This window comes from Sphaeramia orbicularis, chromosome 1 (assembly GCF_902148855.1).
Source record: "Sphaeramia orbicularis chromosome 1, fSphaOr1.1, whole genome shotgun sequence".
Lineage (NCBI taxonomy): Eukaryota > Metazoa > Chordata > Actinopteri > Kurtiformes > Apogonidae > Sphaeramia > Sphaeramia orbicularis.
The window spans coordinates 8,889,484-8,917,448 of NC_043957.1; the positions used below are offsets into that span (position 1 = coordinate 8,889,484).

Below are 27,965 nucleotides of genomic sequence, written 5' to 3' on the forward strand. Positions count from 1 at the left end.
ACTTGAAAATATCTCCCTCTTTTCTCTGATCTTGTAGCTGTGGCCTCTCAAATAACCACTATCGGAATAAAAGCAAATGGCCCAAAACAATCCTGTAAAACTGATAACGAAACCTTGTGAAAAAAATGGAAAATCATCCAAAAGTGAAAACAAATTATTAAGGCTGCCTTTGTTAACCGAACTTCTGTTTCCTTGAAAAATACAAAAGTTAAAAAACTTTCCATAAGCATGTCTGTTACTGATATATGGGGATATTTTTTGCCTGCAGTAGTTCAGGTTTCGTACAGATTTTTCAAGGCCAAATTCAAATACTTTTCAAGTGCTTTTAAGGGTCATTTCCACCTTATCACTGGGGTCAAATACATATCTACAGGGAGACATACACTAATGATTATTTTTTTCACTTTTCTCACAATGATGTTCATTGTATTATGCTATAAACATCTAAAATTATGTTTCACTATAGCAAAAAGTTTAGAAGTTAAAGGAGAACACAAAGTTTTATCCAAAAAAAGGGAAGCCACTTGGCGTTCTTCAGTCAAACTTGCACCGAGCCAAAGATTAAGATAAAAATGTTGACCTGAGAGAAAGTCAGGATATGAGAGACAACAGATGACAGAAGAAAAAGGCCTCCCTTTGCATTCAACGTCAATTAACTCCTTGAGAAAATTAGCGCGATGGTGAAAAAAAAAGGCAAAGGGAGGTCTGCACTTTATGTAAAGTGTGATGCATTTATAATTACTGTACGGACTATCATCATGTGTTGAAAGCCAACCACAGACTGAGATGACAACCGGTGCTGCGGTCACACTAGGCTTCATTAACAGGATTAAACAGCGGAGAAGCTCCCTCATTAGTGGAACGTTAATTACCATTTCTCCAACAGAGGTTAGGTCAGAGCAAAACGCCAGAGCTACAGTAAAGCAACTGATGGAGTTGTGAGGCTAATTATTAGCTTTTTCTGAACCACTGACTCAATATGAACCGTTTGCGTTGAAAGTGTTCAGTGTTTCGAAACTTTTGATAGTTAAATACAGTGACATCTGCTGGCTGCATTTAATATTGCATTTGCATGGAACAATAAGGGCAGGGTGTCATGAAACAGTAATATACTTTTATGTAACAATAAAGGTTCTCTGTGAATTTTCAAAATATTTTTTACAAATTAACACTATACTTGTGTTATAATGTGATTGTGGCATAAAATACTGTATGTAATAGAGATATGCCTTTGTGAGACTGATATAAATATAAAAACATATTTACAAAATACAAAAATCTGGAAATGCCTGTGAAACTGGGGGTAAATGTTGACGAAGGTGAGAGGGGAATTTGAGGGTTTCAAAGATTTTTATTTGAAAACATCATTTCAGCTGAGTCAGGATTCAGTCTGATCCTGTTCGTTGTTACTATGCCCTGAACTGAAACCAGTGTGAGATAGTGAAGGGTCATTTGGAGAGTCACTTGAGTTGAGGCATAACCATAACACTGCGACGAAGACTATTAAATGGAGGGCATTTAATGGTGGACGTTTTCATGGCTAAATATACTGGCCTACAAGTAAAATGCTTCCAGAATAAAAGTAGTTAAACTTTACCAAATTTGAGTCACTAATAAAGAAAAATTAAGTCAAAAGTGCTAGTTGGTTGTAGTTTCTATTGACCCTTTGCGCGTTACGTCATGCTCTGTTCGCGCCGCAAACGAGCGCCATGACGGACGGTGGAAGTGCTGGACTGCACACTGGACGGCAAACGGGCTAATATAGAATTTGATCTGAACGTTCTTGTTGTTGTTTGTTTTTAACCCTGCTTTACACGTACAGTGGCCGCACACAACAGTTCCATCCTTCTTCACAGACACCCATGGTTTCAGCTGGTTCCAGACAGAGCCTGGCTATGATGGACCTGATATTACAGATAGAACAGGCTCTGTTTGTGTCCATAGCACATTAGCGCCACCAAATGCTAGCTAGGTGGTAGACTGGGTTAACTACTATGAGCCACTATGTTCCAGTGGCTGTCATAAGTACCTTCAATATTAGCTCTGTTGTCGTAGTGGCTGCCTTTGTACCAGACACAGTATATTATATGATATACTGTTATTGTCATTATGCTGTGCCATGTTATAGTGGTCAAACTGTACATATTACTGTGTGTCGATAGTAGAATGGCAGCCACTTCAACAACAGAGCTAATATTGTAGGCTACTTATGACAGCCACTAACATTATTACACAATGCTAGTTAATTAGAGCTGCTTGTAGTTACAGTCTATTTGAGTTTGGATGTCATGATGGGGGAAACATGTTAAAAACATACACAGCTAGCTAGCTAACGTTAGCTGTATCTTTCCTTTACCATTATGAGATACATTCCTCTGCCGTGAGCGCAGTAAAGCAACTCGGTAATCTAACCTGAGACTAAGAACTGGTATCATCCAGACTTTTGTCTGCTTTTAGATCAGCACCTGTGTCTGGGGAACCTCCATTTAGAACAGAATGGTACAGATCGTGTGCTTTAAACTCCGGTAGACTGGAGGATTTTCCTTGATCCTTCCTAGCTAGTCCTGCTATCGCTAGCTTCTCCAAATAGTGTTCTTTGTGCCGTCCAGTAAGGTTAGTCACTTTGCAGGACAACTCCAAAACTTTATTTTCAGTGCTGGTAGCCATAATCCGTCGCTCATTCGTTTGCTTGTTGTGTTGCTTTTGCCGTTCACCATGGCGCTGCACCCCTAGTCACGTGATAACTGTGATGCTAAGAGTCAATAGTCCCTTTAACACAGCACATCTGTTACGGGAATATTTCGCCTTTATTCCGAAATGACGTCTTTGTAAACGAAATGGTGGGATCATTTGGTCCCACCTTTATCACAGCTCTGTAACGCCTCTGGAGGTAGTAACAGAACAGTGATAAAGGTGGAATCATGATTCCAGAACGCTATGTAAAAGGAACACCTCTCATTCCGCAACCAAGGTGTGACGTTTTGATGACGCATTGCATTGACCGGGGGCATTTAAAAATGAGTGTGGGCCGTGTACGGTAAACAAACATCAACTCAACCAGAAAGATGTTGAACTGGGGAGACGCCAAGATCTGCCAGCTGTTGTCACTTTGGGTGAAGGACTCTATCCATGCTAACATTTGTGGAACGGTGAAGGACTCTGGAGAGGTTAGCAACACCGCTATGCTTGGGGTATTTCTGATGCACAAGTTATAAGTCACGCTATACACTGCACTGCATTACCACCCCTTTGATTCAAACTCAGGTCCGCTGTGTAAAAGTCCATCCTGTTTCACCTCTGTTACTTCTTTGTCTTGGCTGTGGAAATTGGTCAGTGGTGACAAAAAGGCGGGATCACCATCTCACCTTTTTTCTGGGATCTGTGTGTAAAAGTGGCTTAAGATAGTCTTTGGTCAAAATGTGAAATTCTGAGAATGAGGGTCTGGGTTTTATTCAAAAGGAATGTTTGCCTCAGAGCTACCAGATCTATCTCAAAACAGGGGAGTGTCTGCACATTGCAATGCATTCCCTTTTCAGGTTCGTGCTATTGGAATATTTATAAATCTATTGTATAAAATGAACATAAACCTACATACATGTGAAATAACACACCATCATATATACTGAAAACATGAGCTAACCAGCACTTTTATAATTTGTGTTCTGATTCATTTTATTAACTATGTAAGATTTTGCACATTTAATGTCTGAAGCAGATATTTTCTAAGAAATTGTAGAGCAGTGATATATGAGCAGTAAAACAGAGTATTACTTATATTTAAGTTGATCACAATGGCAAACCTTGGGCATTTGTTTACAGAATGTATTGATCACAGCAGAAATATATGTGACACCTGCAAAGCTTCACATGTGGCCAGATTTTCCATTTGGTGACTAAATGTCAGAAGGGTAACTGCCACATCAGCAGGTAAATGTTCGGACCAAAGTAGTCATGTTGTCGTCTCAATAGCCAAACCTGCTGTATTTCTACACTTCATTAGCTCTATTCCAGTGCTGTAGATAGGCCTGGCATCCTCTACTATCATTCTGGAGAAGGGGTAAATGTTCCCTCGATTGTTTGTCTAGTTTTTGGACATCGCTGAGTACAGGATGCTGCAACGGTGCATTTGTAAAATAGTGTCAGGAGCAAAGTTGTTTCAGTGACACGTGCACATCAGGAGGCGCTTCATGGTATTAAAATTAATAAAATCCATGAAACACAAAACAAAAAAGTAAATACAAAGACGCGTCTTTGTCAAATCTGGCCCTTTTCAAGCTGTAGTTGTAGTTTTGAGGTTGTTTTTACATGTAATGAGGAGGAATTTCAAAGCACAGGTAGAGGAAGGAACGAGAACAACAGTCTTGGTACTATGTGATGGAAATGTTCTTATTCCAGGACAGAGCACTTCAAGTGAGCCAGACTAGTCATTGCAAACAGAAACAAAAACCCACTCATTTATAGACGGTGCTGCTGCCTGTATCACAGTTTGACACAGAATACATGCCAGCTTCAGTTCAGTTTTTAAATAAATTCTCATTCCCTCTGGACGGTAATATGTGTAGCCATTGACGAACAATATGAATTCAAGTACACCTACCAAATTCATACTCGTATGGCCACTAACATTGTTTAATTATGAGTTTTTCCTGTATTCCTTTGCTTAAATATGGTCAAGTCCGTAAGTATTTGAACGGTGACGCAGATGTTTTGCTTCAGTACAGCACCACAGTCGATTAGAACTGAAACAATCAAGATGTGAAGCGAATGAAGTGATGAAGTGTGGACTTTCAGCTTTAAATCAAGAGGTTTCACAAAAAAATACTGCATTGACCGTTTAGGACAGGGGTGTCAAACTCTTTTTAGTTCAGGGGCCACATTCAGCCCAGAATGACCTGAAGTGGAAAAAAGGAAAATTACATTATAATAATGTTTACATCTACAAAGTTTCATTAAAAGCATGAATAACATGAAGAACCTGAAATGTCTTAAGAAATTTTAACAATAACATGCCTCTGTTTATCATGTAAATAGATCACAGTGGATCTAGAAATACACAAAATATCTAGTAACAGGCAGAATATTGGTAAAATTGCACTTACTTCTCTTAAGACATTTCAGGTTGTTCATATTTGTTCAGATTATTCCCATTTTTTGTGAAAGGATAGTTTGTTAATGTAAACTTTTTCATGTAATTTTACATTTTTATACTAAAATACATAGTACAATTTGGAGTTGCTATTATCATCCCACCCCCCAAAGGGGATGCAAGGGGTATTGTTTTTGGTTTGGTTTGTTTCTTTGTTAACACTTTAGCAGCAAAACTATTGGTTCAATTCATACCAAATTGGGTTTATAGATTGCCAGTGACCCAGAATAGATGTGATTGCATTCTGAGAAAAGTAGATCAAAGTTAAAAATTTGCATGAATTTTTAAAATCTTTTTTTTCCCAAATAGTTATAATGGCCAAAATTTGTCTATGGTGACATCAACACACGCATAGATAAGATGACATCAGCTGGATTGATGCCAAAATAAGTTACAATACATGCGAGGGGTGGGGTTTGTTGTGCCTGGCACCACTTGTTTATAGGTTGTTATAGTATTTGACTGGCCTGATCTACTTTAGATCAAATTGGAACCTGAACTAAAATGATTTTAACATCACTGATTGTTAATATCTTCAGTGTAATTTTTTCCTTTCACAAATTCATCCCATGGGCTGGATTGGACCCTTTGGCGGGCCACGGGCCGTATGTTTGACGCTTGTGATTTAGGAATTACAACAGTTTAAAACGTAGCCCCTCTCCATTTTCAGAGGCTCACAAGTAACTGGATGAACTCAGATCATTATAAACACTGTACTAGTTGAAATCTGAAACCTGGACCTAACCTACGTAGCACTAGACCATGGATGAAAATTATTATCTTAATATTCTAATGAACCTTCATTCTTCAGCTTTCAGGCCTCATTGGAATGCTTATATACTGTAATAAATAAAATGTGATCCCGCTTTTAGCCCTATCCCTTTGCTAAAGTCGTTTTCAGACTGCCTGGTTCATCTTCAAACTTCATCCTAGAGTTTTCAGTGCTGCCTTAACTCCCTTAGAAAAATCTTCTTGCCTCGAGAGCCATTCAAGCCTCCTCACCTCTTTCCTTGTACGGACTGCAGCATCCTGGATCAACTGTTTTATGGCCTCCCTTGTCCTCTCTAGCTCCTCCGTCTTCTGTTTCTCTCTTAACAGGGCCTGAAGGGAGACGGTACAGACAGACACAGTACACTTTGCAACAGTGCTGAAGGCTTGCCAGAGAACAGTGCATCTCCCCTCCGTTAGATTGCGGGGAAAACTCTGCCACTGGAGGACAAAAAAAATAAATAAATAAAGAATAGACAGAGTGATTCAAGTCACCTGTTCCTTCTGCAATGCGGCTTCCTCGGCCACCTGAACGCTCTCTCGGACTTTAGCCAGGGCCTCGTACTTCTCCTCCTCTAAGGTGGTGCAGCAGGTCTGGAGTTCACTGACCTTCCTCTCCCACACAGCTTGCTCTCTGCGAACTGTCTCGGCCTCCTGAGTTGCAGTTTTTAGTCTAGCAAATGAGAGGAGATATTAGAATGTGAAATATGTTTTTTAAAAAAAATTGAATTCCTATTTCAACATTCGGTGGTATTCTACTTAAAGTGTACCTATACTGGTCATGCTTACGACATTAATTGTGCTTCGTGCATCAGGTATAAGGGAGGCGCAAATTATGTAAAATAAATGAATCACACTGGACTTTTTATTGAATTGAAATGAATTACACATGTGGGCAGAACCTATGGGGAGCAGCCACTGCCGGACATAAGTGACGTACCAATGTAGATTCCGGGTGATGGAGTAGTAGCAGCAGTAGTAGTAGTAGTAGCAGGAGTAGTTTATTCGGTCGTTAATTACTTTAAACAACAAACAAAAACAACATATCCATTGTTCCATATACACTGAGACCGTAAGTCTTTAGGCTGAAATAAAGACTTCTTTTGCCTAACCCTATTTACAATTAACACAATGTTTCCACAAGAAAACAAACAAAAATTGTTTTCAATGTAATCATTTCTAAATACACAACACAAGAGAATACATATTTAATTTAATTCAGGTAAATCATGTCCTTATCTCAACTACAAACGTTGATCCTAGTCTTTTAAACAACTATTTTCTTTAGTCAATCCTGAGCTCTATATTTTTGAATAATTGTTAATTTATACATCTTTTTAACAGTTTAACTGTTTTAAACTGTTTTAATCGATCTTCCAGGCCATTCCAAAGATGAACCCCTCTAACAGAAATACATCCCCTTTATTTATTTGTTCTTGCCTTTGCTTTTTTAAAAATGCTAGTTCCTCTGAGGCTATACTGACTTTTCCTACATTCAAACATCTGCTGGATGAAAGGAGGGAGAAGATTATTATGTGCCTTGTATATCACTACCACTGTATTAAGGTCAACAAGATCCTGTATTTTCAGAAAATTAAGCTCTGTTACAATGGAGTACTAATGAACAAGTAGCAGTCAGTGAACAGATTAAGTGGAAAGTACGTGTTTGCACTTTGTTTGTGCAGCCGTAAACTTTGCACTCCGCCTTTGTCCTAGAGACATGACCCAGCACTGGACGATAATGTGTCATCTTAGCCTGGTGTCTGCTGCTGCACGAGCTCAGTAACCAGTCCATCATAGCCCAGGTAATTGGACAATACTGTGAGCTATGAGGTTTCATTATTATGAGTGCTGGAACAGCCCGTGAAGCAGGCAACATGTATCTGACCCTGTCTGACTGACGGAGCAGTGACTTAGTACTCAAGCGTACTCGACAATGGGCTATAAGGTACCGGATGGAACTGCTAGCATGATAGTTGATCTTTTGAGATAGCGAGCGATGAAAATTCACTACAGGTATCCTTTAAATTTCACAGAGCTCCAAAAGGGAGTGCAGGAGAGGCAGCAGTTTAACATGTGCTCACCTGACCTCCAGCTGGCTTAAGGCTGACTGAAGCTGCTGGAGCCTTCTGTCTGCTGCATCCTCGCGGCCCTGAGCCTCTGCCACATCCTCCTCCTACAAACACATTCAAAGATGATCTGTTTTTAACATCGTTCTCGGTTGTATGAAATCCTACTTCTGTACTTTGCATTTTATTTTCCCCCTCACCCGCCTCTGGATCTCATCCTGGACACTCTGCAGCAGTTTGGTCATCTCGCCCACTTTGGCTGTGGCTGTTCTCAGTTCAGCCTTAGCCTGCCTGCAACAGGAGAAAGGAAAAAACAAGACTTTCATCACGCACTGGTACAGGAAACAGGCTGTCATCTTGAATTAGTGTTTTTCAAACTGTGAGGCGGGCACTCCTGGATGTTTTTTTTCTTCTTCGGGTTACAACATGTAGCAGGTGGAACTAGTGTTTTAGCGTTGGAGCACCCGGGATTCATTTTAGGGACGTATAACAAACAAATCTACTGCCATGGTGATCTGTCACTACAGAGTTTAGGTTTGGAGAATGGACAAAGGTTGGATTGGAAAAGAAAAATGTGCAATGATTCTGTTTTTGCACAGTTTATACTTTAATGTTCTGAGATGTGCAATAAAAACGGGCTCATTATACCCACTGATAATGTTAAAATGTTTATCCTTGTTACCAAAATTTGTTTGTTGTTCTAAAAAAAAGTAACTTTATTGTCATAGTTGTAAGATAATTGCAAATTTCCTAATTTATTTGGAAAAATATTGTCTCAGGGAGCAGTCTTGTTGAGTTTATTTGTATTGTTCAAGCAAAAATCTAAATTATTTTTCATTTGCACAACAAATTATTCAAAGAAAAGCAAAAAGTATTGTTACGAAATTGATGTGTCTTTCAATAAAAGTTTTAATTACACAACTGTTACAATGTTGTTGGGGTTGAGGGGGGCCTGGAGATTTTTTGTCCTCCAAAGAGGGGGGGGGGGGGGGGGGGCACAGAAAAAGATTGAGAACCACTGAAGTAGAGGTTATCAGATGTGTTTTCAATAAATGTATTTAATGTGTGCTTTGAAGTGTCATGTTGGAAAAGGCTTAGGGAAACATTGAAATTTGAGAGAAAGTCCCTCAATTTCACAGTAAGTTTTTTTCTTACACATTTTGGAAACAGGTTTTTTGAATAAATTCTAAATTAAGGCACACTATGGCTTTAATTCAATCCATATTCCACATTAATTGGTTTCATTTAATTGCTCTGCGTGACTTGTATTACATGCCTCTGTGCTGAGTGTTTTAAATAGTACCTTATAATACAGTATGGGTGTATTCTGTAAAAATATTATATTATTCTTCTGTCATTTATAATTACTTATGCATGCTTAGAAATTATCATCATAGTAGTAATTTAAATCTTATTTAGTACTTAAATATTAATATTTCATTTTTCTCCTTTTAGGCTGTAACATCTGTCCTGGGAAATGAGATTAAAAACAGCTTTTTGATCAACTCAACATTTACAATAAAGATACATTCTGTCCCTGTCAAATAAACCAATAAAATAAATATATGTCTGAAGAGTTTAGAGTCCCTGGCACAAGGGGGGTGGGCAAAAAAAAATGAAACACAGAGAATAACATTAGAAACAGTATCAGCTAAATTTTTATTTTAACTATTAGTATCAACCAAAAATTTTGCTAGCAATTAGAAGACAAAATGATTCCTCTATTTAATCTGCAAAAAATAGCAACAGAATGTCCCACTTCCTCTAATTAGTTTAATACAATCATGTGTAACACCGCCCACAGCGCCACCTGCTGATGACACCAAGCCTAGTCTGTTCAGTCCAAACCAGTTTAGGGAAATGCGCGTCATTCACATTTTCTTTTTTGTGCGACTTTTCAAAAGCTCACTTCAAATTTTCTTGACATTTTATAGAAACTCCGACACTTTAACTGAGCAGCATGCGACTCATTTTTCATCAATTAAATGGCTTGTGTTAAAGCGTAACCCTGTGTTGCACATGGACCACTCTGAAGCCCTTTGGTTACCTGAGCTGGCCGTGGAGCTCCTCCATCTCTGTACTCTGCTCCGTCAGCGTCTTGAGGAACTGCTGGTTGGTCTGAGTGTGGCAAGACAGACATGAGGGCCATTTGTCGGGCATGACTCCAAGCATTCACCTCCAACTTTATCTTTAAACTAATGCTCCTGAAAAGCTCCTCTCTCAAAACTTCCTCGGACCCCTCCCTAGGTTTGCATTCACTGTTACAAAGTCAACTGTTCTCAAACATGGGGACTGGAAAAAAAACCTGCTCGTATGAAAAGTCTACAGGGGGAAAGCCCAAGACTTGCCCTCTCATTAAAAATGCAACACACAGATATAGTATTACTGTCTCCAAACACACTGCGCTGTGTCCACAGTCAGCACCAGGGTGACTTACAGTCTCTGTGTGTTTATGTCTATGACTTCAGAGTGAATAAATATATATATTGGAAGCTGTGCACCTTCATCTAAAGTAAAGTTGAGCTGCTGTCTCGCCACATAGTCTAAACAGTGTAACACTGAGCAATAGACAGAGAGAGAAATAATGTCCTGGAAAAACCTAAGGCAGTTAGAGGATTACCAGGCGAACTGACAGACCATTATACAACCGGGACAGGTTGGCTGTCTGACTAGCAGACTGATTTAAAAACGGTTTCACTTTCTTACAAGACTAATTATTAGAGCAGGGTTAATTTGGGAGAAGCGCACAGCATTTCGATCCCATGTCTAATTAGGAGGCAATAATTTAACAAGCATTTAATTAACCGTCACTTACCGATTCCAGTTTCTGATTGGCCGCTTGGAGTTTGTGTGTGTGCTGCTGGAACTGAACGAGCTGATCCTGCAAAGGAGAAAGAAACAGGGCCTTTGAATAAAAGCTAACTGCTTGTAATTAACTCAGGCTGTATCAAGCTCATTAATGACATTTCTACGATAATGGCTCCATCTAGTGGTTTACGTCTGACGTGTTATTCCCCTGGTTGTGCGCGGCGAATACTTAACCTTGAGCTGATGTCTCTGAGCACTGTGGACCTGCCCATCAGAGACAGTCTTCTGGTGGACCTGCTGAAGGCGGTCCAGCTCCTGAACTGTTGTCTGCCACAGCTCCATGGCTTGTACTCGTTCCTAAAGAAATAAACATGATGATATACCCTCATTGTGTACTTTTAAACAAAGTTATGAGCTTATGTGTTTGTCGTACATGAGGTGCACATAACGTAACATAGAAAGTTAGCCTCTGTCACAGTGAAATAAGACATGAAAACAATGTAAAAATGGGTTTGGGTTCATTTAATATACTCTTGCATTTTATTTGGTACAGTTTTGAAAAGTGTTCAGAGAACGCAAACCTCCGCCAAGCACCCCGAACGGTGTGCTTGTGTGGATCGACTATTTCTTTTTAAATTAAACAGTTTCAAGGTTGTTCCATACAGCAGAAAAAGTTGAAGCTTGGTACTAGTCATGTGTATGTCAAATTATATTAAATTCCAATCAATATTTGTTTAGTTATAATGAAAAATGTGTCGTAAATGGGATTTTCAATGTTAAATTGAAATGTCCTGAGTCCACATTCCACAGTGGATGTGGACAATTTTGTGCCAGATACAAGACATTGTTAGAAACTACGGGTGTATCAAATTGGAGGCTAATTGGAGTTGTTCTGAATTTTTTATGAATTTTCGAAAATTGCTCAATGACGAGAGATAGGAAAATTTGAGATTTTGTGACCTTGAACTTTGGCCTACTTGGCCCAAAATTTAATGGGTTCGTTCCAGGGCCTAGGCCTATCTGGGGGTAAAATTTGGTAAAGATGGTTGTAATAGTTTTCCTGTAAAGTTGCTAACAAACAAACACACAAAGCAAAGTGATCACAATACCTCCTGGTTGAGGTAACAAGTATTTTAATTAACAGTTAGTCTACTGCTCATTTACAAGATTCATCAATAAATTAACCCTAACTTCAAAAATGTTGCAAAATTGCAAAATGTTTATCTTTCCACAGACATTTCTGCCTTAATACAGAAAAAAGCTCCAATGTATGGTGTTATCAACTTCATAAACCACATTTTGTATAACATGCAGTCATTAGAAGAACATGTTTGACAGGACTATGCTCACTGCCTCTTTGTAAGTAGTGTTTCTGTCAAATACAAATCCCACTTACAGGAAAGTTGTGTGACATTTTCTCTAATACAATACAATCTAGGATCTCTGGGTATTGTTCATTTACTTGAACTTTAGTTGTACGTGGCTGAGTTATTTTTTGCATTTTGTAAATAGAAACAAATCTACATTTTGCTATCTGCAACATACACAAAGCTGGTACAGAAGCATGTTTGCCCCAATGTTAGATCACCTTTTTACCTCCGCCAAGGAGGTTATGTTTTTGCCCGGGTTTGTTACCTCCGCCAAGGAGGTTATGTTTTTGCCAGGGTTTGTTTGTTTGTTTGTCTGTCCGTTAATGTGCAACATAACTCAAAAAGTTATGGACAGATTTTGATGAAATTTTCAGGGTTTGTTGGAAATGGGATAAGGAAGAAATGATTACATTTTGGTGGTGATCGGGGGTGGGGGGGCCCACGGGGGGGCCCATTTCCAACAAACCCTGAAAATTTCATCCAAATCTGTCCATAACTTTTTGAGTTATGTTGCACACTAACGGACAGACAAACAGACAGACAGACAGACAGACAGACAAACAAACAGACCCTGGCAAAAACATAACCTCCTTGGCGCGGGGGGGCCCACGGGGGGGCCCACTGATCAGCCTTGGCGGAGGTCTGCGCTCTCCGAGTGCTTCTAGTCTTTTAATTACATTGTTTGATCGTTTGAGACTGTGTTCAAAGACAACAGGTTTCCGGCGTTCACAAATTTCTCATGCAAAGTTACATAACAGTCAAAATTCACACTCTCTCAACAGTGGTTCGTGCTTTTGATGTCTATACCAAGATTTCCTGGGTCTTCCTGAATCTGAATGATGAAACTGTTGAGTTTAATCCATCCTCATACAGACCAGTCTTTACAGGAAGCTCCTTTCAAATCCAATCATGATCCTTCTCCTGTAACCCGTTAACCTGTTAATTGTGGAATCTGACAGAACACTATTACTTACGGGAATATTCACACCTACTTTGTTTGGTCCATTTAAAACAGACCAGAGTTTATTTCCCCGGAAAGTCCAGATTATTTTTTAGGTGTGAATACAAACATGCAAACTCTGATTTGAATCAAACAAGCGGACCAAGACCACCTTCCACTTCCAAACGGACTCTGAGCCGGTTCACTTCTGGTGTGAATATAATTGGCCTTGAGCCGAAACAAACCAAGGAACCATGTGCCTTTTTGTGCTTTACGAGCCACCGTAGCTGCTGGAAGTAGCTGAGCTGCATGGGTTGTCAGAGCCAGAGCCTTTGGAATAACAGAGTGGCGACACTTCCATAGACTCTTGTAAAAAATGATGGATGAAATATGGACTTACTTCGGGTCATGGAGGGGCCGATAGTTCCAACATTGAGTGTCGTGGCGTCGGAACACATTAATGTCTATTGCAGCTGACTGAGCAATTCCAGTGCTAAGTTAATAAGATATCGTCATCTTCCAAATTATCAAGCCTTTTTCCTGTATTAGCAGACATTTATGTTGTAAATTCTGTTTTGTCTGGTATGTGTTAGTGTTTGTATAAATTTATATCTTAAACAACTGTTATGTTTGATTTTCAGCTGTAGCCCTATTAGTTAGCTAGCTTGACGTGGCCACTATAACCACAAATTATGGACTTTTTAAGATAAGGTAATGTTAGTACAAATGTTGTTATCAGTAGGTTTTATTTTAGTTGTTTTGCTGAACCTGGTGGTGTTTGGTTCAGTTTGTCAGCTGAGGTCATGTGCTAATTAGGAGGAGATGCTGTAGAGCTGAGCTCTGCCAGGAAAAGTTCATTAAAGTTATTATTCATGAGTTAAAGGAAGCGAAACTTCTGTAACTTGGCATTTGTAAGATCCAACTCATTATATAAGAATTCTGTTGAGTTTTTAATGAGTTTAGCATTCGTGCTAATGCTAGCATGCTAAGTTAGCCGCTATGCTACCCGCTAGTTGTCTTGTATGTGTTATCAGGAGAGCAGAGCTTGGCAGACACACAGTGTTCACAGCAAACCACTGTTTTCTGCTTGTACCTCAGTCCTATAGTAGTAAAACTTAAAAATGGTAAATTGTCCTTACAAGTACAGTACAATTGCAGAATGAATGAACTTGAAAAGTTAGCACCTCTCATGTAAGTAGCTTACCCAAACTAACACCAACCTTTCCCCCAAAATTTAAGTTTTCAAAGTAATAAATACAGTCCTTTCAGTGGTCAGCCCCACTACTCAAAAGTATATCTGACACAACAATACATACAGTAGTGACACAATGGATGTGTGTGGTTTATTTTGAGATTTACCTGCAATAACGCACTCACTGCTGTCTGTCCCACAGAAGAACATGACAGCACTTGGTTCATTTGGAACTATTCAGACTTACATCAACCACATGATCACCGGAGCAGCGTAACTCTTTATAGGGCTCTGGTCAGAGCTAATAGCAGCAGCCATGAGCCGTGGACAGACGTGGAGTGATGAGGAGACTGAATGTCTCATTGACATTTGGTCAGGGGCCCATATTACGAACTAGCATGGAATGAGCTGTTCTGGACAGTTAACATTATTTTGGAAATTTGTGTCTGTAAAAATAGAATACATATTCCGAAAATGATAACTGCACGTAGGACCTTCACATTTGTTTTAATCAACACCAGCCGCCTCTGATTCACCCTGCCCCTGACTTCTCTGTCCAGTGCCAGCCCAATTTGTCACATGCGTGCTTCTGTTTACAAATTTTGGTCCACTAGCAACAAGTGCAATGAGAATGTGATCTGACCCAAACGAAAAAAATCAAGTCCTCATTCGATCCAAATCAAATAAGCAGACCAAAGGACATTCCAGGTGTGAATACAGCAGTAGATTCACACAGCTTTTCAGTCAGTTTGTCTTGAGTGTGTTTCAGGCATCAAAATCTAAAATGTGTTTATATTTACAAAATACAATAAAGATGTTCAAGTGAAAACACTGCACTTATTGTGCTTTTGTCAGTTAGACAAAAGTTCACACAAATAAACAAACCACAGATTTTAGTTGTTACTACATTTTTCTGGAATGGCATTTGTAATTTAGCTCTTAGTAAGAGCACTAAACAAGAGTTTTTCCATAAGTGCTCAGCAAAACAAACATGTCCATCCATCCATCTGAACCGCTTTATGTGCTGGAGCCTATCCCACCTACCTATGGATGAAGGTGGAGTACACACTGGATGTGTCACCATTTCATCACAGGGCTGACATATAGAGACAAACAACAATCACTCTCACATTCACACCTATGGATAATTTTAGATTCACCAGTTAACCTATCAGTGCATGTCTTTGGATGGTGGGAGGAAGCTGGAGTACCCAGAGTGAACCCACAGAGAACATGCAAACTCCACACAGAAAAGTCTTGGTGTCAGAATTGAACCCAGGACCTTCTTGCTGTGAGGTGACAGTGCTATCCACTGCACCACTGTGCCGCCCAAAACAAACAAATAGAACGTGGGATAAAATTTTAGTTCCAAAATCAGTCAACATATTTAAACACATGAGCATATGCAGACCTGTTCTGACAGCTGGATCTGTTCCTGAAGGTTTCTGACGACTGCTTCTTCCTCTAGTGTGCCGCCCTCCACTCCAGGAACCACCGGTACAGCATGGAGCTGCCTCTCCACAGACTCCCTCAGCTCTGCATGAAGCCTGAAAATGTAGGGAGTTCAGACTGAATAGCTTATTTTAGCCTTAATAACTGACTGACCTTTTTCAGCTAGTCATGCAGTCTTGATGAAACCCAAGTACCATAATCATTGTGGTTTTACTTTTTGCAGAGCAATTCAACTAACAAACAGTCAATAAGTGAAACTCTCAAATGTGGTGACGCATGTCAGAAAAGCATGTATGATGAGTGAAGGATTAAAAGCTTTTCTCCTCTGCATGTAAACTTTTTACCTTTCGTTCTCACTGACAACCCTCTCCAGTTTCACTTTTACATCTGCCATCTGCACCTGTTTATTGAAAAAAAATACATCACACTGACTATGATTAATAAATAATGACACCTTGAAACCTCAGATAACACTTGCAGTCACACGAACACTGCCTTAGTGACAAAGTAGCAGGACAAGTAACATGTTCTAGGAAAAGACAATTTTTTAACTGATTCTTTAGAGCAAATTCAGTCCAAGAGGTGTAAATATATTCACCTACTCAACACTATGGGGTATTTTTTTAAAATGTAACCCGGTTAATTTAGGATTTTAACAGAGCTTAAATTAGAACACAGTACTTTAGAGGTGTATCATATTAGCAGTCAAAACTAAGATACTTAATACACAGCCACCTGGATTTAACCTTGCCAATAGTTCAGATCCTTCCATTGGACAACGACTGCAATGATAAATATGTTTCAGTTGCAACATGTTCTTTAACCCTTTAACTGATGCAGTGAGGAGCTTCTCATTTCAGTTCTCTATCTCAGTTTGATAGAGAACATAAAGATTGGACCGTGTTTCAATGTAAAGAGGTCATGTGGTCTGATGAGTCCAAACTGACCCTGTTCCAGAGTAACAGGCGCATCAAGGTGAAGGGGATAGGTGGATGAAGTGATTACCCATCATGCCTAGTGCCTACAGTACAAAGCTGTAGGGACAGTGTTATGATCTGGGGTTGGTTCAGTTGGTCAGGTCTAGGTTCAACACTGTTATGCGTCCATAAAAGAGTCTGGACCTGAACCTCACTGAGAATCTTTGGAATGTGATGGAGTAGACTTTATGGAGAGCTTTGTCTCATTCAAGATATAAGTGGGGAAAAAATGCAATTGTGGCCAGATATAAATGAACTATTTCACACGTGCATTTTGATTATTTCAGTTCAGCCTTTATGTTTGTCACCTGGTATCTCTGTAGCTGCTCTGTCATTTCATCCATGTGCCGATCATACTCTGCAATCAGCGGAGCCATAATACTGTAAAGATGAATTAGATGTCACAAAATTATTGTGTACTACAGTACAGTGATATCAGGATGTTAAATACATAACCCAGACTTACAACAAGGTTTTTTTCAACAGTGTAACAAGATCAAACAGTTATTCGCCAGTGATGCTGCTGTTATCAGGAAATGTTTATTGGAATTATTAAGAGACACAAACATCTGTGTGGTCCCCAACCTTCTATCTGAGATCCAGGGTGCAGGAGACTCTGTTTGTCCCGTCTCCTCAACCTGATAAACATAAGATGTATAGAGGATAAACATTAAGGGTCATCTCCATGTGATATTTAATGAATACAAAATACTGTTCACCAACAGAATATGAGGCATGCATAAATATATGGGCTACACATCAGCAGCGTTTTTCTGACATCACCTATTGGAAAATAAGATATCATTTCATCAACAGAAGCATCAGATGTTTATCTACCATGTCACCCTGAACACTGTTTCATAAATATACATGATTTGATTTGTGCTCATTCAAATATAGCATGAAGAGGCCAGAAAGATTTTAAAACAGTTATTTTTTCCACAATGAAAATTTCTTTGTTCACTTGTCTCAAAAGCGAGAGTAAATAACAACAAAGGCATAAATAGAACAGAAAATAATCTGGGTACTGGTATCAGCCAAAATGCCATTTTAAACATCAGTGTCTTGTTCAGCTCAGAAGTGTCAGAGCATCCATACAAAGTAAATATGGAAAGCTTACAATGGATATATCTTTTTGCAATTAAAACAATGCAAATCATCTCATATGACATAATGTCATATGTTCTATCATGGACATTTTCATGTAACCTAAAAAAATGATAGAAATCAAATAGACAGAATTAGTTCAGGCCATTAATCGATACTGGTAGGAGTTAAATTATCATTCCTTAAGGGTGAAGTCGAGGGAAGGTTAATATCTGGTCAAAAAAACTGAATTACAATAAGCTATACCAAACTTATATTTTTGGGAAGGTTACTTATAAACTTATATTTTCAGGAAAATTTATTTTGAATTGACAAAAAATTTGTGAAAAACATGAGAGGAGTTTTATGAGTGTGAATGTTTGGAAAGTGACAAAGTTTTCTGCCTTCATTCTGGGTTCATATTATAAACGCTCATGAATAAACTTCATTTATTCCAAATACATTGACGTTTGACTATTATTTATGTCATATTCTAAACACACAGCATTTAAAATTAATAAATGCGTATATCTATGCAAAATACATTTGAATATATTGTTAATGTTATTTGTATGTTGTAAATATTGTAAAAAAAAAAAAAAAAAAAAAGAATAAAATATTCATAATTGAAATAAAAATTGTTTAATTTGATGTTTACTTTTGTTGTCCATCTGTGACATTTTTGCCTTTGTCCATCCATGACACTGCCATGTTTCAAAACTCTTGCTATTTAGGTATGATAAAATATTTTTTTCCTCTAACTAATTATTAGGTTGTAAAATAGAGGGTTTAAGGTATACACTGAATACATTTTGGGATGAAAATGTCATAGGAACTTCATTTTTGAGAACTTTGTAATTCTTGCAAAAAAATAGACGTTAATTTTTTTGTCCATCTGTGACACAATAGTTTTGATATTTTTCATTTAAAAAAATATTTGAAACTAAATTTTACCCTTTGAGTATGTTTAAGATTGGATTTAGACCTTTCCAATTATGTGTAATATTTGTCTTAAACTTGTCTGGTTCAAAAGTTATGAATCAAAAAGTAGTGGGCTGTCCATCCGTGACACCCTTAACCTTGCCCTGAAAGAACTCGGCTCTGACAGTGGCTGATGGTTAATATGATTCTCAACTTTAAGTGTTAACTTTACAGGGGAAAAATAGCGAAATATTTAAGTTGTGCCTATTTCTACCTTCTATTTAGATGTCAACTTCAATAGTTATTCAGTTTATGATAAAGTCCATCCTCTCCGGGGTTTTTTTTTTTTGTGTGTGTGTGTGTGTGTGTGTGTGTGTGTGTGGGGGGGGGGGGGGGTTTGACATCAGATGATCAACTGTCAGCTGTTTTCTGTTAGTACAGGGTGTCCCATAAGTTTCCATACATAGGAGACATAATACATTCCATACATATATGGTTCTAATATGTATTTCTTTATATTTCTTCTTTATAGTTCTTCAGCAGGGGAGGACACGCATTGAAATGTGTTCCCGACAAAATGGCAGTCATATAGAGCATATTATATAAATAAAAATGGTTTATGTCAAGAAACGTTTATTTTTCCTATGTATGGAGACTTATGGGACACCCTGTAGTTATCATTATTAAACTGGTGTTTAAAAATTATCAACACTATCCGTCAACTAATAAAATAATGAAACAGAATAATTTCTAAATCTTTGTCACTCTGCAGAGGTTGATAATACCTGAAATGATGTGGACTGAGTGTGATTTCCATGTTGATACTGGCTGAGGGCAGAATTTAACCTGTGTACTGACAAAAAAAAGCAAAATCAAGGCTATATACACTCATGTTGATCTAGTGTACAGAGTTGTCAAGATTCCATTTTCCCTAAAAAAAACTGAACAAGCATATTAATGATTACCAAATCACTTAACACAACCCCATCTTTTAAGTTATTCTAACTGATCATTTATATTTTACTCAGTGGTTACAGATAAAAATTATATGTCAGCAGCAGAACTTCACTTTGAACTCTTTCTTTGAAAGTCTATCACATTGTTATTATGGATTTGATTTGTTTATTTGTGTACTCTTTTCTCCCCATTCTTCATCCAATAAATGGAGTATTTACTGTAGAGGAGATGAATGTGAAATGACTGTGACTATCCTACTCCACACAGATATCATGAAATACACTGCAGATAAGGGTCAAGAACAGAGACTTGATTTCAAGTGGAAGGACGGCTTCGACCTTCTTACCTTGATCGCGCAAAAACTGTATTTCTGCTTCCATGGTGAAGACGCTTACAAAACAGATTGTGTTGACAGGTTAGAAACTAAACATCGGTTAGGAGACGGGAGTAAAACAGGAACAGGAATAACCCCTCTGACAACACATTTTCTGAGGCGGAAGAAAAACAGAATCGCTCAGTGGTACTAACCTAAACCTCAATATGCACTGAGGACGTTACAGATTATCCACCAAAACAAGGCTTTACATCGGCAGAGTGGTTAGCAACGACAACATACGTTAGCAGGCCAATAAATCTCAGCTAACTCCAGTGACTATTGTTTTAGTTTATAGTTAGCTAACGGCGAACACACAGAGCAAAACACTGTTAAATCTTACGACAAACTGAGAGTTAAGACGTGTATAAATGTATGAATTCACAAATGCAACTATTATATAAGATTAAATGGGACTGTATACTTGAAACTCCGGTTCCGCCGTTTGCTTTCAAGGGAAACAAATAACAACCAATCAGAGAAGAGGTGCACCCCCGAAATTACTCCGCCTGTACAACAGTAAAGACAAAGGTTCCGGTTTGAGGGGAAGTTTCACTCATAAACAACGAAACCGAAGCTACAAATCCAAAGGTTAAAAATACAATATGCTTTTTTCGTTTTACAAAGAGATGTTATCCTTATATATTACCTTTATTAATATGAGATTGTACTTATGTTCAGACAGAAGCAAACACGTAAAATTAAGCGTATGGCTCAGTCAGCAGATCAGGTGATTGGGAAATGAATGTGTAGAAGTTGTTGTTTTTTTTTATCATAATGGAGATAACAGATACTCTGATACCCAAGGGCATGCATATTGACTGTTCCAAGTTCCATTATTACTAATCATTACTATTTTTATGATCTCGATCGATTATTGCATAACAGAATTTCCATTGTCATTAACCTTGTTTGATAACAAAGTGCTTACAAAGTGAAACGGTAAGTATAAATAAGTCATGACAAGCTAAGATCAGTGCAAAGAGTTTCCAGTCTAAGTGAGGAGTGTTCACTTTTAAACACCATGGGGTTCACTGGTGGACTACAGTTTTTGTCTCTCATGTGCATTCTGCTCCACAGTGAATGTCTGTAAGTGAAGTGGTGCTGTACTGTGTCATTGTAGTCACATGTCAGATTCTCATACTGTCTTGTCTTCCTCTTTACAGACTGCGTAATGACATGCAGTTTGAGATCCAGCACACTTGGGACAGCAATCCTGTGGATCATGATCCCATCAGGATCACTTTTTCTCCTGGGGAAGGAGGACTGAAGATGCAGGTGTTTGGTCCCTTTTTCAATGACCCACCAGCCCCTGCAGGACCCCCTGGACATGCTTTTCCTGGACTCTGGGATTATGAAGGTGGGTAGTGGGTTGGTGACTTCAAAAACAGCACTGAAAATTTAAAACAAATGGGTTAGGGTTTAGTCTGGTTCAATGATAAACTCTAGAAATCAACCACACATAGACAGACAGACAGACAGACAGACAGACAGATAGATACTTTATACATTCCATAGGGAAATTTAGAGGTTCCAGAAGTATTCCAGAAGTATCACAAACTTAAAAAGCATTTTACCATTTTACCACTGTCACTAAATTCCTTACTTTATGAATAACTTTTCTAAATATTGTTCTTTTTTGTTAACCTTTATTGAAGCGACACCAAGTGACAAAGAGATTTATGTACAGTATAATACAATATTTACATTTACATTACATCATCATAATGTGTGTGTGAATGTGGGGGGGGGGTTAAGATATATGGCATGTAATATACAAAAGAAACAAAATGTCAGTCAGTAATAAAAATCAAATGTCCTGTCTTGGTTCTGTGTGTGGTGGTGTGTGTAAGATGTGTATGTGGTGTGACTGTTGTGATGTGGGATTCTCAAAAAAAAAAAATCTAAATATTGTAAATTATCTGGTTGTAGCTGACCAATGAACAAGTTTGCAATGACACTGCAGGAAAAAAGTGTCCCAAATCTGATCTTTCTGCTCATACAGTTGCAGAAAAAATAATTAGACCACCCTTGTTTCCTTCAATTTCTTGTCCATTTTAATGTCTGGTACAACTAAAGGTACATTTGTTATGATAACAACAAAAATAGCTCATAAGAGTTTAATTTAAGAGCTGATATCTAGCCATTTTCCATGTTTTCTTGATAATAACTGAAATCACTCCACTTCTTACATAAATATCTATGATATTGTACTGACAAAAACAGTGCTTTTAGGCATTCCGTGTTTTCTTTTCTGTCTGTTTTAGTCACATGATACACACAGGAGTTAGTACTTGATTGCATAACTATTGTTTTTGATGACTTTTGATGGTCTAATAATTTTTTCTGCGACTGTATTTGACTCACATCTATCTATCTGTCTGTCTGTCTGTCTGTCTGTCGATCTGACTTGGTAAAGCAGACAATGTGGACACAGAGCGTCACATCGTTCACATTTATGACCTTTTGGAACAAAACCGTACTGCATTGTGCATGGGATTCCCATCCCCCAGATGATTGTTCTTTCTTCTTCGATAGTGAGATGATAAATCCAGACATGATTTAGCAATTTAGTCTGTATGATGTGAGAGACACAAGACTAGCTCTGTTTATGATCCAATAATCATGATAGTAATTGCATTATCATTATTATGGTGACACTGCAATTAAACTCTGTAAATGAGGTTGAGTAATAACAATCCTATCTAATTGACCTTAAGTAAGTTCGATTTCCGGTTAATGAGCCCTACATATTTGGCCTCATTAATGGAACATATTACATAGCAAGGCAGCCCCATTATGATCTAGGTAGATATGAATATTAGCTGGTGTGCAGGTCTTTAAACCTTGTTAAAGAGTTTATATATTCAAGGTTAATAATTGAATCTAATTATTTATTGTCTTGATGGTAATACCTTTACATTTTCTAATAACGCATTAAATGTGTGATTTTTTCTCCTCAGTTGTAGAGGCTTTCTTCCTTGATAGTACCAAAGAAAACTACCTCGAAGTGGAGGTTTGTCCGTAAGTATTTAGTAGTTACGATGTTTTATGACCAAACTTTTAAATCCAAAGCCACAATAATGAAACTTTTTCCTTGTGTTTCCATCGTAGACACGGACAACATCTTATCTTGTTGTTATCAGGAGTTGGCCAGGCATTTGTGGTAAGCAGACATCAGAGGAGTTGAAAAGGGTGCAGTATACATTGTAGATAGAACACAACATCTTATAAAGTACCGCTATCACTTATAGTGGCTGATATGAGGCTTCTCAGTAGCAGTTACCAACTTTGAGGGAATTAATAGCTCAAAAAATAAAATAAAAAAAATCTCCTTATAGCCCTCTACATTTTTAGGTGAGTTTAACGTTTAGCTCTAGATTCATTGATAAGTTACTTTGAGATGTTCAGTCGTTCACATTTCTTTCTGTATTTACTTATTATATAAGTAGTGCCTCTCTCTCTCTCACGCCATAAAAAACCTGAAAAAGTCAGAGAAATTTAGCATCTAATTTTTGAGGTAATTTTTGAGGGGAATTCATACCTTTAACCAAAATCATTGAAAGTTTTTGAAAAGTCATAGAATTTCATTTATGAAGATAGTGGCCCAAATAAGAGAGATAGAGCATAACATCTTAGACTAGACAATGGTTCATTCTCAATCTCAAGGATCCTTCTTTGATGAGGCAAGTGTCATTTATATTCTTATCAATTCCCTCATAAAAGAAACAGTCCAACAAGAGAAGGATAGGTCCCACCCTTAGTTCAGTGGATCAGTAACGCATTCATACACAACAGTATGGTTGAATAGAAAACTGGAAAATACATTTACAAAGGCAATAATAAAGGTGAAGCAGCATTTATTTGTTTGGCTGCAACATGAAACAAACTTCAATTACATTTGTCCCAAAGGTTGATATTTTTAGACACAAAGACAAGCATTTCACTCCTCATGTGTGTGATTTAATTCTTCATTATTTCTTATTTCACTGTATGACTTACTGTTAGTAAATTCAAGAGGACTGTTCCTTCAGTTCGTCATTATAAACATTCTTTAATGACATTACTTTCTTCATCTGATTTTATCTGTTCTGTGTTTTCTAAATATTTCCCTTTTTATAATTTTATTTTCCTGTAAATGTTTCATTTATTTATTTATCAGCACCTTAAACTGCCTTTGCATATGATTTTTTTTTTATATAATGTAAATCAACCTTTCTTATCTTGTGTAAGAAGTTGCCATTATAATTATATTTAATGCACTTTGCACTGTTGAAGTGATGAGCTTTTTATTTGTCTTCATTGAAGATTTACTTGCAGTTGTGATTAGATCTTTCTCATTTACCTGGATTTTTAAAAGACTCACGCCGAGGATTGTGGGTATTTTAATACCTAAGGACACAAAGTATCCACAGACACATCCTTAAATGTCATACAAGAAAAGGACTCAGTCCTTGAATCTTCAAAAGATCCTTCCTTGAGGTTGAGCAACAGTCAGTGCCTTTAAAGTTATGCTAAACCTTATTTTTTTCTTTTATTATTTTATTTTTTTTTGCTGTAAACAGAGTAATGACTCATTATATTGAAATGCATTAATGATGGTTATACTGCAAACAAAAATCTGTCTTTCATAGGTTAAAACAGTGTGACTTTTAACTTTTTGTTTGAAAATCTTGCAAAAACTGGGTAAAACTTGTCAGTCCACAGTTTAAAGCTGATATTTAAAAAAATATTCTTTGTGTGGCAGCTTTACATAATCAGTCAATATAAATGAAATATCATCTTCCAGGACTTTCAGGACTCTGTATAACTTAGATGCTCAGTTCAAAAGGGATCCAGTTGTTAATAACTTATATTAAGGGTTAATTTGTGACAGTTAAATGGTACAAAAAGTCATTCTTACATCAGCCTTTAAAAATATACATTGTCAGTTGGCCTCTGCTGGATGTTTACACGTTTGTATTATAGTCTTCATTCCTCTTATCTCCAGCAACAACTGCCCATGGTGTTTGATGCCTCGATCACAGGCGAAAGGTGGATGGGTGAAGCGGTCATTCCTTGGGGTTATTTTCCTCCCAATGTCAACAAAATGAACGCCTATGCCATCCATGGCTCAGGCAAGGAACGTACCTATGAGGCTCTCTACTCCATCCCCAAAGAGGAGTTAGTGGAAGGCCAGAAACCAAACTTGTGAGTAGTTTTGAAACATATGAAATCACATTAAGCTTTTTTTTTACTGTCCAACATCTATGATCTCACTGGCAAAATCAAAATCTTACCAAATGCATTTTTCCTCATTTCTAGTCAAAATATCTCATCACACTTAAAATAAGACATCATCACCTAAAGAGTAACTTTTCAGTGAGATATTTATTTTTTATTTATTTATTTATTTTGCACAACAACAAATCAAACATTAGGACAAACAAAGAAACAAATTGTGCAGGTGAGATCAGAAAACCCTGTAGGGCTTATAAAATTTATCTTACCTCATTACAGCATTAGCTTAAAGAAAGACATGAGGAATAAAGCAGTAATATACAAAGTACAATAAAAATATAAACAGAGAATAAAAGAATAAGAGCATGTGTAAGTGTGTGTAAGGGTAAAAACTTATTTTTAGACAATAGATCTTGAAAATCTCATTTCAAGAAATCTTATCAAGATAATTTTTGCTTGTTCCATAGGCAGATTTTTTGCTTAATTCAAGATTTTTTTTTTTTTTCTTAATTCAAGCAGAAAAATCTGCCAGTGGAACAAGTGAAAATTATTTTGGTAAGATTTCTTGAAATAACATTTTCAAGATCTGTTGTCTAAAAATAAGTTCTTATATCTCACTTACAAGTTACTCTTTAGTGATTATGTATTTTTACCTCCACCAATTGTAACAGCAGAGGTTATGTTTTCATCGGGGTTTGTCTGTCTGTTTGTCTGTCTGTTAGTAAGATAACTCAAAAAGTTATGGATGGATTTTCATTAAATTTTCAGGAAATGTTGATACTGGCATAAGGAACAAATGATTCAATTTTGGTGGTGATGGGGGGTGCAGATTTTTTGTTTGTTCGTCTGTCTGTTAGCTAGATAACTCAAAAATTTATGGACGGATTTGGATGAAATTTTCAGGAAATGTTGATACTGGCACAAGGAACAAATGATTAAATTTGGGTGGTGATTGGGGGGGGGGGGGGGGGGGGGGGGCTGATCTGCCTTGATGGAGGTCTCTGCTCTCCGAGTGCTTTTCTAGTTTTAAGTGTGATAAGATATTTTGACTAGAAATGAGAAAAATACACTTGGTATGATTTTGATTTTTGCAGTGATGGGGTTAATAGTAAGTGTAACTATATAAAATAAAATTAAAAAAAACACTTTAGTTTTTAAGAATTCTCTAAAATTCTTTCATTTTTCTCTCTGTCTCTTTCAGCCACCTCCTGCAGTATTTCAAAAATTTCCGACTCCAAAGCATCATGGGAGAAGATTGGGTTCAGCCAGAGTCAGATCTGTGGAAGGGAAAGCTGTGAGGCGGCTTTTTTTCTGTCTCTCCCGCTTTATATTTCCTTCCCACACCCCATTTCCCAACACACACACACACACACACATAACATGGAGCAGGGCGGTAGTACAAACACTCACTGGCGTAAAAAAAAGAACAAAGGGCAATCAATTTTTATTAGTTAATGATGTCAAACAATATGATGTGTAATATGTTATCAGCTTGTAAAAATGCATTAGACTTCACACACATCCATACAGGCATGCAGACACACACACACACACACACACACCTGCTCCATCCCAAGGTGTTAGATGTCACCTTAAATTGCCTTGGCAGAGCGTGACTTACAGCTGTTATACCGTGGACGGTGGAAAGGACTGCTCATGTGGACATTCATCTCCTGTGTAGCCTGTGGATTTCAGCTCAGTGACATAAACCACAGCAAGTTCTTACAATTCTTTGCCCTTACTTAAAAGATATGTTGTCCAAAGATGCATTCCAGAGGTTTTTTTTTTTTTTTTTTTTTTTTTACTTTTATTTACATATAGAGCTGGGAGATATGACCAAAATTGTTAAACAATAAATGATCATGATAAATATTTTCCGTTTATACCGATAATTTCAGTAGGAATGTCAAATCAAGCCTAAAAGCTGATATTTGGAGTGAAAGTTGAAGAAACTAGACGGTTATTTGAGGTTATACATTATTTTGACAGATGGTTATTTTTTCTTTAAATGTCAAACACTTGCCAAATAACAGAATGATTCCAAAATCTATTCATTATTCATGATAACTCAGCTGTTTGTTCATTTTCATGGTTTTTTGTTTTTGTTTTTGTTTTTTGTTTTTATCAATTCAGCAACTTCTGTAAAGCCCTGTGAGGTGACTTTGTTGTGATATTGGAAATACATATGGAAATACACAAATATTGTAGAAATACAGTTGAATGGAATTGAAAAATCTTTATATATATTCACCACAATTATTATAATAAAATGTTGGTTCAAAATCATAATTAACAAAACCACTGCACCATTTAATAAGCATTTTAGTTCAGAATATAACAAAATAAACCATGAAGACAAATAATTAACATCATGATAAATACTATGTTTGTTTACAATATGGAGCCCTTGACCTTTAAGGAAACTTGTATCATGGTAATTATTGTTATATCATCCAGCTCTATGTACACATTGATTCCATATTATGGTTTCAGTCTTTTTTTTTTATTGTAACCAGATTACTTTTCCAATGCGTGAGAGTGTCAGTGTCATTTATAACTGTTAATGTGAGACGTGTTGAACGTTGTCCCGTTTATTTTACCAAATGACTGTAAATTGCTGTTATAATCAATGTTATGAGCAAATGAAATAAAATCATTTTAAAGCTGCACAGAGTATTAACTCATC

General features: G+C 37.4%; 2 protein-coding genes across 4 annotated transcripts in view; one reads left to right on the plus strand and one right to left on the minus strand.

Annotated features, from left to right (window-relative positions):
* The window catches only part of sclt1 (sodium channel and clathrin linker 1), a 35,285-nt gene extending 14,766 nt beyond the window's left edge, over nucleotides 1–20,519 (minus strand). The window contains exons 1-14 of one of the 2 annotated variants that reach the window (XM_030145102.1): nucleotides 20,215–20,519; nucleotides 20,033–20,076; nucleotides 19,515–19,582; nucleotides 17,308–17,360; nucleotides 17,031–17,103; nucleotides 16,090–16,145; nucleotides 15,705–15,840; nucleotides 11,026–11,148; nucleotides 10,799–10,864; nucleotides 10,031–10,101; nucleotides 8,184–8,274; nucleotides 7,999–8,090; nucleotides 6,410–6,587; nucleotides 6,149–6,247 (exon numbers count right to left, since the gene is read on the minus strand). In XM_030145102.1, coding sequence (XP_030000962.1) covers nucleotides 6,149–6,247; nucleotides 6,410–6,587; nucleotides 7,999–8,090; nucleotides 8,184–8,274; nucleotides 10,031–10,101; nucleotides 10,799–10,864; nucleotides 11,026–11,148; nucleotides 15,705–15,840; nucleotides 16,090–16,145; nucleotides 17,031–17,103; nucleotides 17,308–17,360; nucleotides 19,515–19,582; nucleotides 20,033–20,066 — 1,140 coding nt within the window. In that variant the 5' untranslated portion in view covers nucleotides 20,067–20,076; nucleotides 20,215–20,519. Of the gene's footprint in view, nucleotides 1–6,148; nucleotides 6,248–6,409; nucleotides 6,588–7,998; nucleotides 8,091–8,183; nucleotides 8,275–10,030; nucleotides 10,102–10,798; nucleotides 10,865–11,025; nucleotides 11,149–15,704; nucleotides 15,841–16,089; nucleotides 16,146–17,030; nucleotides 17,104–17,307; nucleotides 17,361–19,514; nucleotides 19,583–20,032 lie in introns of both variants that reach the window. The other variant, XM_030145093.1, reaches the window with a different exon arrangement.
* A 54-nt stretch (nucleotides 20,520–20,573) lies between these two features.
* Nucleotides 20,574–27,959, plus strand: c1h4orf33 (chromosome 1 C4orf33 homolog). 2 transcript variants are annotated; one of them, XM_030145121.1, is made up of 6 exons: nucleotides 20,574–20,650; nucleotides 21,226–21,419; nucleotides 23,023–23,083; nucleotides 23,174–23,225; nucleotides 25,050–25,249; nucleotides 26,481–27,959. In XM_030145121.1, exons 2-6 carry the CDS (start codon nucleotides 21,239–21,241, stop codon nucleotides 26,575–26,577), a joined length of 591 nt encoding a protein of 196 aa, XP_030000981.1. In that variant the 5' UTR covers nucleotides 20,574–20,650; nucleotides 21,226–21,238; the 3' UTR covers nucleotides 26,578–27,959. The 2 variants fall into 2 exon arrangements, with proteins under 2 accessions (XP_030000981.1, XP_030000974.1); XM_030145114.1 differs by lacking the exon at nucleotides 20,574–20,650 and adding an exon at nucleotides 20,885–21,148.
* Nucleotides 27,960–27,965: the final 6 nt, after the last annotated feature.

Excerpts from the sequence above, each read along its gene's own strand:
- c1h4orf33 (XM_030145114.1), top strand. The coding sequence starts at position 21,084 with ATGGGGTTCACTGGTGGACTACAGTTTTTGTCTCTCATGTGCATTCTG. Across the intron at positions 21,149-21,225 it reads CTGCTCCACAGTGAATGTCT|ACTGCGTAATGACATGCAGT; the intron begins GTAAGTGAAGTG and ends TCCTCTTTACAG. Across the intron at positions 21,420-23,022 it reads TGGACTCTGGGATTATGAAG|TTGTAGAGGCTTTCTTCCTT; the intron begins GTGGGTAGTGGG and ends TTTTCTCCTCAG.